The sequence below is a fragment of the Perca flavescens genome, chromosome 18 (genome assembly GCF_004354835.1).
Source record: "Perca flavescens isolate YP-PL-M2 chromosome 18, PFLA_1.0, whole genome shotgun sequence".
NCBI lineage: Eukaryota > Metazoa > Chordata > Actinopteri > Perciformes > Percidae > Perca > Perca flavescens.
The window spans coordinates 7,533,471-7,548,087 of NC_041348.1; the positions used below are offsets into that span (position 1 = coordinate 7,533,471).

A 14,617-nucleotide genomic window follows, 5' to 3' on the forward strand; every position below is an offset into this window, starting at 1 on the left:
TTGGGCAGACCTTTGTGCTCTCCATGGCTATGTATACAGACCATAATGCTTAGTTAACATGTACTTCCTAACAGGCTTTATGTATCATTATTAAGCCGTATTTTTCTTTCCTCTGCCAAAGAGGTGTTTTTGCTAGCAAATGGCAGTTTCTTCCCTTCTGTAGAAGGGGAAGCGTTATACAATGTAGAGATCTCTCCTTATTAGTTGTTGCTGTGGAGCTCATGGCCCCTTTGGAAGTATCTGGAAGGATCTGCACACATATAGTGCAGACATCCCTTCGCTTATGATCAAGTGGGTTATCATCAAGCATAGCCAACGTCAGGCATACAGTAGGTTTTTAGCTTTATTGCAGCATTAGGTAGCTTTCACACACAAGCTGTTCGGTCCGTTTAAACTGTGAAAGATTAGTGATTTAAGTGTCGAGTTTCATTGACCGTAGCATACCAGCGATCGAAGAAAGGGCAAAGTAGAAGGTACAAGTGATTTGAATTTATAAAGAAATTCAGGACAACCGAGTAAACTTGGATGAAGTGTTGAGTTTGCATCAAAAGAAAGTTTCAATGTGAGCAAATCAGAAAACAGGTACATCTCTTATCAAAACTTTGAACAAATATACCTATATTAAAACAGTAAATTTAGGAATAGGTGGATGGATGGTATGCATTTAAATATATGGTAACGTAACATAACATTTGTTTATGAGTATGTGCATATGAACAGATCAAACTTAAACAGAGGAAATAAGGAGTCATTCCCATTTTTGTTACGCAACGCTGAAAAGCTTTTGCAACTGTGGTGTAACAACACTTTGCAGCTACAGTGGTCAAATGCTAAAGTTAAAAAGCATTGCCTGTTATTGCATGAAAGATTGAATCTTCATGTTCCATGTGTGTCGATTGGTGTCCTTGTGAGAAATGTGGAGTTTTAGCAGCACTTTATCACCTTTAAAAGCAATCAGTCACACACAGAGAACAGTGAAAAACCTGAAGGTCAGCTGTCAAATCCATCTCAGATTTTTTTCTCGATCTTTTGGCCTCCTTTGTGTCTCTGTCTCTATCACTAAACGCTTCTCTTCCACTCTCAAAACATTATCAACCTTTCAACTATTTCATCTTTCCAATTACGTCTGATCCCGCTCAAAGTTTTCCCACCACCTCCTCTCTTTTTGAAATTTTTCTCTCTGACTTACACTGAGCTCTGCCATTCATATTCTCCATACGGATTTTGATTACCGTATTAGCAATAATGGCTAAACCATCCAAGGTAGACCATCCACGAGCTCGGAGGTTGTGAAACCAAAGTTTCTGCTCCTAGAAGCTAGAAGTCTGTATGAAATCAACGTCGTTCATGTTTTTTTTCGCGACGTTATGGAGAAGTATGACACTACCCACAATCCTAAGCGTAACAGCGATGTCTCTGAATGGTCCAACTTGCCGTTACCATGGAAGTGTTTACCACACCCGCAAACCCTCCAACAGCTAGAGCGTGCTTCTACCATTGAAGTCTATGATAGTTTCTGTACAGATACATATTATTAGACCAAATGGATCAAAAAATTGGTTACCATTTGACAACCGCTTCTTCCCAACAATTGTAAGGGGGTTTGATTTTTTTGGGCTAGTGGCCATCGTGCAACATCGCTTCACATTACAGATGCATCCGTAGGGGAGTCGGTTGGCTTTGTTCCAGGCCTCAACACTCTTTATATAAGCATTTAATGAAACACCAATGGAGATATTGAACGGGGAGAAACACTTTCGTAACCAGAGCTGTTCAAAAGGTGGGCGGTCACTGTTGAGCTCTGTGCTTCCTCATGTCTTGGATTTGATTTATTTAATTGTATGAGAATGCCTTACACATGATAAAAGGACATCAAATACAATCGAGGATAAAAACACAATAAAGACAAGACTTATTTCCATTGTGGTCCTCAACACACATCAGGACAAGACAAGATACTTTCACTATTTTATTAAGGCACATTTGCATATAATGTACAGATCAATTTTCCCAAACTCACATTGACGGCTACAATTTTCAAAACCTGACAGCTGCAAACTGCTGACTGACAATGTTTTAAAGGTTGAAGTTTGGGTTAGGGAACTCTTGGTAGGAAAGGTTAATTAGAAATACCTTTTAACAGTATAGTATTCCATTATAAAGACTCTGGGTTGGATTAACTCATGGTACTTTTACCAAGTTGATTTTTTACATTTTGTGGCAATTTTAAATTAATATATAAACCAACTTGGTATACAAGCAGATCTTTGTATCCATAAAATTAAACGGAAAAAGGAAATGAATGCCTCTATAATAGGGCTGGAGGGATTTTTTGAATTTCTTGCAACTTGGTTCCGATTCTTGTTGTTGTCACTATTTAATGCTCTTCCACCACTGAAATACAATAGGAGGGTCACTGTGTGACCGAACAAGAAAATAAAGAAAGAGGTGTGTGCTACTTTTTTTGCTGGACCGTGGTCCACAGGGCCAGCCCTACAATCTCAAAACGCTGTACTTCTGTCGCTCTGTGACATGAGTGGTGAAGGTCTACCATTGGTCGGAGTAAGTGTGATGACGTCAGTGTTGGCATTTCCCCATTGATGATTACCCTTTCAAACTGTATCGCAACTACATCGTAATTGTATTGCCCATCAATTAGCTGATTAACTTCCTCAATACAGGCTGGATGTTGTTGTTGTTGCTGCTGACACCCATTCCAACCGTTTTAATGCACGGGCTTAGCAGCACAAGCCGAGTAGGCTACAAGCAGATGAAGGGCACACCGCCTTGTGTGGGAGTGTGTGTATGTGTGTGTGCGTCCCTGTGTGTCTGTGCGTTTGTGTGTGTGTGTCAGCAGCTAAGTTTACAAGAATTTGCCAAATTGAATTATACATGGGTGTGAGTGAGAGTGAGTGTGTGTGCTTGTATGTGAAGCTCAGCCCCGACACAGAGCAGAGAAGAGACTGCGGGGTGATGATAAATACTACAGTTTTAGCCCCAGCTGCAAGGTTAGTACTAGGGGTAATCATTTTTCTCACACCCCTACTGAATAAAGATAATCATCTTATGTATGAACCTGGCTGGACTGATATTTTCCAGACACCACAAACCCCAATTTCCAAAGAAAGTGTTGTAAACAATACCATAAAGTAGCATTTTACAACATGAGTAGCAGTAATACAGTAGCAGTAGTTGTAGCAGTATTTAGATGAAGCATGCAAACAAAGTCAAATGTTCAACTAGAGGAGCAGATTTGTGTTCAATTTCATTTCAAGAATTTGACAGAAGTCAAGCAAAAGTAATAATCCCATTAGTCAGGACTTTTATTATAGTTTGACACATTGTAGGCAATACTATACATGTACATACCCACATCCGAAGACTTCTCCGCCCAGTCCCCAGACAGAGTTTTGGGTTTCGGGGGCAATGATGGCTCAAAGTCTGACTTTGGTCGTGTGGAAGGCACCTCTCCATTGTGCCTGTAGATAAGAGGGAAACATGGAAAAGATAGACAAGAGACGACATGAAATGACTGGACTCTTCTGGCTTGACATTGCAAGAACAAATTGCAAATGAGAGTTATTCTGGAACCTCTCTGTTCATTTTCTATTTCCAAGGGGCGTTATCAATGGCCGTTGACTAAAATGCCTCTGGACACAATTGAAAAGACCTGCAACCAATCAGAGCAGCAAAACGTAATGTAGCACTGAGAGATGGACGAAGAATGTAAACTGACGACAGCGTGCACAGATGAGCTCTGATTGTGTTGCATCAACATGTCTACGAGCAAGTGTTTCTGTTTTTGCCATCAGAATTTTAAAATAGTCCTACAACATAAAGTAACACTTCAGCTGCCGCCATTTTGGTTGTTTTTGCCAAAACGGCGCTCCTCTTTACTAAGCTAGGTTACGCTCGCTGCAATGTCCCTGGCGCGAGGGTGCGCATGCCAAAAATTCCATATTCACGTATTTTGTGTAAAGCCCAAAGGCTCCACAAGTCATTGTTTGAAACCCGTCCCATACAAGATAAACGGTTGTGATTGGTCTGACCAGGTTCTGGCCAGCTGTAGATCTGTATGTTTCATACAGGCTAAAGAGGATTTATGCTTCTGAGGGGTAGCTTTCGCCATAGTGAAAGTGGCCTGAAGTTTATATACGTGTGCACTGGTGTCTGTGTTGTTTAAGCGTATCTCTTTAAGAGAATAGCAGAGCCGCCATGTAGGGTTGGGTACCGAGACCTAGCAATGCGGATTCGGTGCCTCATTTTGGTGCTACTTAAATGCTTGCGCTCCTCTCTGAAAATGCTCCAAAATGGACGTTAGAAGTAACAGAAACATTGCTGCAACTTGCTCGCTAGTTACCATTATATCTGGCAGGAGGTCGATTTCAACACGTAGCTCTGTTGTTTGCAAATTAGGAGTACTGTCAGTAGCAAGAAAAACGAAAACAATCGGTGCTGCCTACACCGAGTTATCCTCCTGCTAGATTTTGCACCCAACAGGCTTAAACAGGGCTTATTCGCTTATAACCCTCTCCTTGATTTCATTTTGTTCACGGAGAAGTAGAACAGGAAATGAGTAGGTGCCAGTATAAAAGTTTAATGGCATTCAGATAGATGGACAAAGAGGCTGGATGAACAAATGCTGGACTGAGAGATTGAACATAATAGACTTACTTGAGGTTTGGCGAGGGAGCAAGAGGCTTGTCTGGCCTCTTTGGTGGGATGCTACCTGGCCTGCCTTTCCCAGGAGGGGGGACCGGCTTCTTGGGCGGGACCAAAGGCGCTGCAGGCTTGGATGGTTTGTGATCTGGGGTCGGCTTGTCAACTGAAACGTGGACAGAAGAGCTGAGGTGAGAGGAGAGTTGGAAAATGGAAGATGGACCCCATTTTGATGAAATTGTGAATGATAATTGAGAAACAAAGTGCCAGAGAAGAGATATTGTACACCTATATATAATAGAAATACCACTGTATCCTGTATGGAGCTAAATCGGGGCCAAATGTTTTGTTCATTCGAAAAAAATATATATAGTTGAAAAAATAAAGCTTGAAATTGAAAATTTAAGTTTTGGTCAAAACTTGGAAAAAATAAAACCATGTATTTGAACTAAAAATAAGTGTACCAATTTTTCTTTCAGTTTGAATAAAATATAGATTCAATTCTGGAATTATTTTGAATAAATTATAAATTTTCATTTTTCACTTTTATATTTGTTTTCAGTTCCACATTTCATGTTTTCAGATTCAAAAGTTATTTTTTTTTACGGCTTCAAATCTTTTTTTACGGCTTCAAATCTTTTTTTTTTCGGTTTCAGATCTGTTTTTCACTTTCAGATATTTTTTTTTTTCGGTTTGAGACTTTTGGCCCTGATTTGGCGTGGGGGGCATGGCTTCAACTCAGAGGGGCGTGGCATTATGAGTGACAGCCTATCAAAGAAGGCAGAAGACTCCTCTGTCATGTTGACTTCAGGAAATGGTGTTACTGTGAGAACTATAACTGAATGCTTTCTATCCACTATATACATGTGATTTTTACTTAAACTGATGCCAGTGACAAAGTTCCATTTAAAAAAATGTTTTGGACAACAAATGGTACCAATTACATTATAAGAGCAATAAACTGTGCCAGATTGTGCAGTTCAGCAGGAACAATGACTTCTCCCACTTCCATGTATGACTTATAGCACCACAGTATTCACTGGCACCAGCCCACAGGTAGGACATGTGAAAGATATTAGCATTTTTGAATAGATACTTTGCGACGTTATCCCCTCAGTGGCATTTTTTTTGTGATTAACATATAAAAGGAAAATAGGTGGACAGCTGGACAAAGCTGGCAATCAAGCATCGCTAGCACCAAAAGTTAGCATTAACTAACGTTAGCTTCACACTAGCTGGTGTTTTTACACTAATTTCAGTGTCCAGCTCAAGTTTTTTTTACTTTAACGTGTATTGGTCTTTGTTAACCTCGGTTTGTCAGAATGACCATAACTTGACACTGGCTGCAGTGAAGAAGGTCTCCTTTTATAGAGTAGACAAATATGACTTTACATTAATGCTCTGGCCTGATAAATTACGTTTTACACTATAACGTTACATGTAACAGCATGACAGTTATGCCTTACAAAATATGCCAAGTGGGCAAACTTTGAAGGCTTCTACCACAGCCTATACTTAAGTATCAGAATACACTAACTTGTCTTTTTGTATTTGTATGTCTTACTGTCTGTTTTCTGGACCGTGTGTGTCCGTAATAAAAGCTTTGATTGATTGATTGATTAACAAAGCGGACCAGGACAAGTTATGTTGTTTAAACTAACCATGAAAAGGTAACACTAGCAATGTTAGTTATCTATAATGTTTTACATTTATAAGGCTGTACGGCTGCAGGCACCCACTGTCGAGTTATGGTCATTCTGACAAACAGTGGTTAACAAAGACCACTACACGTTAAAGTCAAAAAACTTGAGCTGGACACTAAAATTGGTGTAAAAACACCAGCTAGTGTGAAGCTAACGTTAGTTAATGCTAACTTTTGTGCTAGCGATGCTTCATTTCCAGCTGTCCACCTATTTTCCCTTTATGCGTTAATGACAAAAAAAATGCCACTGCGGGGATAATGTCCCAAAGTATCTATTCAAAAAGGCTAATATCTTTCACATGTCTTACCTGTGGGCTGCGCCAGCAGGTTGCCTTGGCGGAGCGGACGCTATGCTGACTGCCGAGTGAATACTGTGGTGCTACATTCAATGTCATACATGGAAGTGGGAGAAGTCATTGTTCCTGCCGAACTGCACAATCAGTTTATTGCTCTTATAGTGTAATTGGTACCATGTGTTGTCCAATACAGTTTTTTAAATGGAACTTTGTCACTTGCATCAGTTTATTAAGTAAACATCACATGTATATAGTGGATAGAAAGCATTCAGTCATAGTTCTCACAGTAACACCATTTCCTGAAGTCAACATGACAGAGGAGTCTTCTGCCTTCGTTGTTAGGCTGTCACTCATAATACCACGCCCCTCTGAGTTGAAGCCACGCCCCCACGCAAAATCAGGGCCAAAAGTCTGAAACCGAAAAAAATTTATCTGAAAGTGAAAAACAGATCTGAAAAAAAAAAAAAAAAGATTTGAAACCAAAAAAAAAAAAAAGATTTGAAGGCGTAAAAAATAAGTTTTGAATCTGAAAACATGAAATGTGGAACTGAAAACAAATATTAAAGTGAAAAATGAAAATTTATAATTTATTCAAAATAATTCCAGAATTTAATCTATATTTTATTCAAACTGAAAGAAAAATTGGTACACTTATTTTAAGTTTGAATACATGGTTTTATTTTTTCCAAGTTTTGACCAAAACTTAAATTTTCAATTTCAAGCTTTATTTTTTCAACTATATATATTTTTTTCAAATGAACAAAACATTTGGCCCCGATTTAGCTCCATAATCCTGGACAGTCTCCAAGAGAACATTGCATCCGACTAAATTTCACCTTCCTGCAAATTATATACACATAAACTGAGGTAAATTATTTTAAGTCTGAGTCACAAAAAGTCAATTTGTTTTTGTGCAGAGCTGAAAAGACCAGGACAAACTGATGTTCAACAAGCCTGTCTGCTGATAAAGTGTATCCACAGCTGTACTTCAAGTCAGTTCTGTTTCATGCTTTTTTGAAATTGGTATGTAGGACAAATTGAAAGAGCCCCTATTATGCTTTTTGGGATTTCTTCCCATCTTTTAGTGTTTTAAATAGTTATTTTGTTTGTTTTTTTAACATAAATGCATGTCTAACGATTCAAGTAGACGCCAAGAGTACAAATATGACGCTGGAAAAAGTATAATAGGGGCTCTTTATCATTATGACCCGCTGTACCAGAGAACAGAAAGAGTAGGATCTCTAATGCTGTTAACTAAACCGAGACATTAGCTCATGATGAAACAGAGTGATGTCGGTGCAATGCGGACACACCTGGCCTAGAGTGCACTGAAATTAACATAATGATCCAAATAGAAAACGGTGTTTTTTTTCCTGGATATTTCGCTCGTAAAAGTGCAGTTGTGCAACAGGGCGAGACAGAAATGTCATTACACATTCAGCACTCTTCTGATCTCCCTCTCTCTCTCGGTTACTATAATTTAGCCCCTTTCACACAGAGATTCCGAAACTGCTGCAATGAAGGTCTGCTGTTATGCCGGCTTTATTCACAGAAAACCAAGCAAAGGCAGCAGAATGCCGCCTAAGGGTGTGATTTCACATAGCATTGCGGGAGCAAAAGAGACGTGACATGTAATACAACAGCGTCGGTTGTCTAGTGTGTGTGAACCAGTCAGCATCGTAAATAAACCCGGAAAAAGAACACTACCGGTCCCGCAGGCCGCCAACTTTATGCATTAAAATAGCACAATTGTTAGTAGAGAAAAGGACAGAGATGGCTGTGGCGCCGCAGCGCCCACTGGTGTATATTGTGTGTGTGTGTGTGTGTGTGTGTGTGTGTGTGTGTGTGTGTGTGTGTGTGTGTGTGTTTAAGAAGGGATAGAGCGAGTGGAAGAGAAACTGGACTACTGTATTGCATGAATTGTTTCTGTCAGTTATCGACTTCGGCAATGCTGCTTTGTCAGGCTGTGTGAAAGGGACTTTTGTCTTGTCTATCCTATGACATGTTTCCATCCTACAACCGCTCTTTCTAATTTTCTAACCTCAGTGGATAAATCTGTAATCACTGTTTATATGTGGTTAAGAAACCTGAAAATGAGAATTTCTCGCACATACATAGGGCTATGTATCGGCAAGAATCTGGCGATACGATACGTATCACGATACATGGGTCACGATTCAATATATTGCAATATATTTCGATACTGTGCGTATGGCGATATATTGGGATTAGGGCTGCAACTAACGATTATTTTAATAATCGATTAGTCTGTCGATTATTTTTTCGATTAATCGATGAATCGGATCAAAAAACAAAAAAGCATTAATTTACATCAACTCAATACATACATACTTGTTGTTTTAGTTAATAGTTGTGTAAAGGTAAGTAACCCAAATAGCAGATACAGACAAGACACACACACACACACACACACACACACACACACACACACACACACACACACACACACACACACACTTATTCATTCAATTATTACCATCATTGTAGTAAGTGCAAGTTAAGTTCATTTATACACCACACACTAATATATTTGTCAACAATAACTGATATGGGACAAAGCACATAATATATACATGACAACAGATTGAAAAATGAATGGGCCACAAAAGGCGAGTGAATAAAACCGTGTCTTTAGTCTTGCAAACTATACCAACCCTGCTTTATTACTGTTATTACCGAGCTAACGCTAGCTTGTCATGCTAGTCAGCTGGATAACAAGTAAACAGCAGCACCAGAAGAGCTACTGGAGGGACGGTACGTTCCTCACTTCAGAACGGAACAGAAGTAGGATAGTGTAGTGACTTTACCCTGCTGTTGAACTCCCTTCCTCCTCATCGAGGACTCCAACATGTTTACGTTTTAGGTGCTGACTCATCACCGTGGTGCGCCCCTGCCATGCCGTGTCGCTTTTGCTTATCTTGCAATTTACACGTTTCTGATTTATTTAGTGTGAAATGCTCCCACACCTTGGATGACTTATATTCGGTCGTACTGATTTCTCTGCCTCCGCCGTGTGTTTCAGAACAACGTTACGGGTCTCTCCGGTCTCTCTCTGTATTTCCTCTACCCCCGCTCTGCTCTTTTTTTCTTTTCTTTCGCTCTGCGCTGCTCCTCTCTGCGTTCAACTTAAAAAAAATGTTATCTCCGCGACTGAGTGGCGCAATAGTTGCGCGACACAACGAATCGATAATGAAATTGGTTGCCAACTTTTTTAGTAAAATTTTATCGATTTTTTAAATTCGAGCCCTAATTGGGATTTGTTTTAAGTATAAATTTAGAAAAATATTTTTAAAAAAAAATACACGATGTTCATAAAAGTCAAAGAAGTTTAAATGTAAATGGACTGTATTTATATAGTGCTTTTATAGTCTTAACGACTACTCAAAGCGCTTTTACATAGTACGGGAACCATTCACCATTCACACACACATTCATACGCGGTGGCCAAGGCTGCCGTACAAGGTGCCACCTGCTCATCAGATAAACATTCACACACATCTACACTCCGATGTGCAGCATCGGGGGCAACTCGAGGTTCAGTGTCTTGCCCAAGGACACTTTGACATGGGACTGCGGGGCCAGGGATCGAACCACCAACCTTCCGATTGGCAGGCGACCACTCTAACACTGGGCCACAGGCTACACTACTTTTTGTTTACTTTAGGTAAACAATTCAGTACACAGAAAATCAAACTGCCAGTTTGGGATTGTGGTTCACAGGTTCTTAGTGAGCAAATGTTTATATGCTAAAGTTCAGCCATAGCTACATTGTTAGCTTCTAGCAAAAAGTCAGGCACTGCTAGGCACTGTTAGGGAAGGACACTAGTGGTGCGTCTCAGCATAGCCATCTAGTGGTAGCCATCTAGTGGTAGGGGGTTTAAACGCAACATAAACTTGAACGACTGTCTTACATGAATATTTTTAAACGTTTAAAAAAAGAAAAAAAACAAAACGGTATTGCCTTTTTGAAAATCTATACAGTATTGCAAAATAAAATATTGTGATACTGAAGTGTATCGATTTTTTCTTACACCCCTACAATAGAACATTTGGGGGGGGGGGGACTGAATCTATATTCTCTTTCGTTATCAAGCAACAAAACTGAGCATTACAGTCATCTGTGGATGAAGAGAGAGTCTCAGAAATGTAAAGATAGCCCGTCATATAACTTTTACTGTGGTTAAATTTAGCCTAGTCTACATCCACGACGTTCCACTTCTGCATTTGCTCTGGTGCCGCTGGAAATTCCACTGGATTTCCCTCTTTTCGGCTTGTTTTCTGTTACTTTCCGCTTTCTTTGTGTTGGAATTTTAAACTCGGGTGGATTTCTGAGGACTATGGTTATCTGCTCCTCAGATCTCTGCAGGGTAAATCCAGACAGCCAGCTAGACTATCTGTCCAATCTGAGTTTTCTGTTGCACGACTAAAACAACCTTTGAACGTACACGTTCCACCAAAACAAGTTCCTTCCCGAGGCTATTTTGCAGTGGAACTGTGGCTTAGCACCGCCTTAGCACCACCCAAGACGACTGTGATTGGTTGAAAGAAATGGCAATAAACCAGAGCACGTTTTTCTCCCATCCTGGAATGCTTTGTGGACTAGCCAGACTTTCCTCTGCAGCGCTGTGGAGGAAGGTCTGGCAATGCGAGACTAATGGCGTTTTTCCATTACATGGTACCTGCTCGACTCTACTCGGCTCGACCGCGGTGCACCGTCCTCCATTTTCCATTGCAGATTTAGTACTGCCTCATGCCTGAGGCGAGCGTGGCTGGTCGTCATAGTGACGCCGCAGGAAACTGCCGTGACCTAACGCGACACACACAAACACACAGAACGTCGAAGGTGTGTTGTTTTTGACTCTCGGCATGTGGCTGTTGCCACAGCCAGAAGACACATTTTGTTTCAAAAGAAGCCGGAGGCAGCAAAAAAACTATTTAAAAATGGCGGGTTTGTTCAGGACACCCCCGTCTGTCGCTAGCAACGATGACACAGTGATTAGTGACGATTCTCTCTGACCAATCGGTAGTCTGCAGGTTTTCACGTCACCTTTTGGTATCGCCACAGCTCGCTTGGAACCTCGACGGAGGCGATACTAAAAAAAATACCTGTTTTTTTTGTAATGGAAAACCAAAAACGGCGAGTAGACTCGAGGCAGTTATGCCAAGCCATAACTGCAACAAAAGTCATAGTTTTGTCGTTCCCATTTACATATTCTCAGTTACAGTTGTGAGACGATAGCTGATAACTATGTATTGGCTAGATAGAATAGTTTTTTTAACAAAACATAATATAATAACATACCCCATTTACAGTGTAAAAATCAACTTGTCAGCGATAAATAACCTCAAACCTAGTTTGGCATTTCTATATTGCAATTGCTTTTTTACTTATCAGCGACATATACACAGACGTATCTGCAAAATGTTAATATCAGGTTTTATCGGTCCAGTATAAAATAAAAATTTGATCGTGGTTTCGTGACTTCCTCCTGTTTAGGGGAGTTGATTGCTGTCTATGAAATAAAACTCTTCGCTAGTTGCACAGTACACCATAACAAATCTACTATTCAGTATTTCTGTGGAGTTTGTGAAACCACAGCAAGTTCTATTACACAGTTAAAGGGTAACTACCGTTTTTTTCAACCTGGACCTTATTTTCCTAAGTGACTGATGGGAACAACAATCTTTGACATTGGTCAATAAACCAGAGCACGTTAAGTGTGAACGTTGTAACCGGCAGCGGCGAAACATGCTACAATGTAAGTTAATAGAGCAATTGTCCAGCTTGTATTTACCTTCACAAAAAGTGCTCGTTTTACCATTGACAGGCTCAGATTAATATTCTAAGTGTCTGACAACATTATGGAAAGGTTGAAAAAGTGGAAAGACGACCCAAAACTGCTTTTCATAGTTTTCAAGTTTTTTTTTATAGCCAAACTGTTTATAGTCATGCTTCTTTCTATTGTGTAATTAAATTTGTGTTAGCAATTTCATAATCATCATAGAAGTACAGTTTCTCCAGGAAAACAATAATTACATTTTGTTTAGATGTTGTGCCAGTTCTGACTGAGAAAATCTACATTTATTTGACCTATTACCATTTCATAACTTTTTTTAAATTTTACATATTGATTTTAAAAACTATATGGCAAAACTAAATGACCAATGACACACTCAGATCTGAAATTCTTGCGAGGTGCAAAAAAGCGACATCGACACAGCAGTGTAGGCGAAACACACGCACAGCTTCCTGTGTGCGGCACAGTAAGATAGAAACTAAGAATCTTTTCTCCTTGCCAAGAATGACTTGCTCGCCATGTGATGTGATTACATAACTAAATGCATCCTGCAATCCCAGAACGACCACAGAAGTTTAAACAGAGGAAGTCAGTTCATTCCTATCTGTTAATAACATATTCATTTTACTCTAACTGAATTTTCCTCCATAGTTTTATAGTATTATTTTGTATCATGTGGGGATTGTTGATGCCTACATTGATTCCAAAGAGCAGTTTTGTCTATGCTGATTTTGAACATGTTGATAATGTCACCACAAGTTATTATCCCATAAGTTATTATGAGTAGCATACACTCGGAAATTTAGTGAGCAACACTGCAATGCTTTTAATTCAAACAGCAGTTTCAATCCCAAGTTTAACTCTTTGTACTATTTGGAGTTTATTATTATAGTGTAAATATTTTGTGTATATTTATTTTCACTTATTGCACCGTGGGTCAAAGAGAAACACATTTTCAATACCTCTGGATATCTGGCACATACAGGATTGACAAAGTTGACTTGACCTTATGTGGAGCTTCTAGGCTGCTTGTGAGCTTAATTTAGAAATAAATGTTAATTTGTGCTTTCCTTCGCAGGTCAAGAGTTAGCAGCGAACACTGTACATGAGGAATAGTTTTCCGAATTTGGAAAAGGCGTCAAAAAGGCAGCTTTCGGATGTGTGGACGGTAGAGATGGATGTGACGCAAGATAAAGGGGGTCCTACCTTTGTACTCTGGCATGATGGGAACAGGCTTCTTGTCGGCACTGGGAACCTCCGGCTTGGGAGCTGAAAAACGAAACATGGTCCACAGAACGTCACCTTGTCTGTCTGATCTGTCTGATTCAAGACTCACCAGACAATGAGAAGGAACACACACACACACACACACACTTTCACAAGTGCAAGCACACAAAGAAAACTACTGCTCGCTCGACACAAGCATACACACACTCACACCGCACTCTACCAGGCATTGGGAGACATAAAGTAACATACACAGATTTAATATTGATCTCTATCACACACTGTACTGTGCACGTATAGCTGTCTTCACCTATTTGTGGTTTTGACGGCGCGAGACATATACACTTAAAAATTATCTCAACACAGACAGGAAGTCAAGTCACGGACACATTTAATGATGTCTCAGAAACCGACTGCAAACTGCAACACAATGTAGTGGTACAAGGTCATGAAAGCAAACGCGGTTACTTCCTGTGCAGACAGAAAAACAGTGATGCAATTGTGCACTTTGCAAACTTTAGATCTTGGTGCCGATATGAAGCACTGCTGCTTAAGCAGTGACACCGAAGCACCTAACCTGCTTTTGACTTTCATGTTTGGTGAAAGAAAAACTAGAAAAACACATTAAAAGAAACAGTCATGTCAATCTGGAATAGGGGTTCTCTTGAAACCCTTTCATGTATTGAGTTGAACTACAACAAGTCTACATTTTAGAGCTTAGTCCTTTGTGTGAATTGTATTTATATGGTTACTGTACTATAAAACCCAATGACCACAGTTGAAGCTGACCCAGTCATTTGAATTCAATTTCAATGCAACGACCTCTCACTTAAAGATACGACTAAGCGTATGTAAACTAGCCGTGCTTCAGTAGGTCAAATAGCTAATGTTAAAAAGTAAGCTATGGCCACACT

General features: G+C 39.8%; 1 protein-coding gene across 1 annotated transcript in view; it reads right to left on the reverse strand.

The window, feature by feature from the left end:
- cd2ap (CD2-associated protein) overlaps positions 1 to 14,617 on the reverse strand; it is a 90,440-nt gene that overhangs the window by 14,756 nt on the left and 61,067 nt on the right. The window contains exons 12-14 of the mRNA XM_028605281.1: positions 13,683 to 13,745; positions 4,675 to 4,825; positions 3,370 to 3,479 (exon numbers count right to left, since the gene is read on the reverse strand). Coding sequence (XP_028461082.1) covers positions 3,370 to 3,479; positions 4,675 to 4,825; positions 13,683 to 13,745 — 324 coding nt within the window. The remainder of the gene's footprint in view (positions 1 to 3,369; positions 3,480 to 4,674; positions 4,826 to 13,682; positions 13,746 to 14,617) is intronic.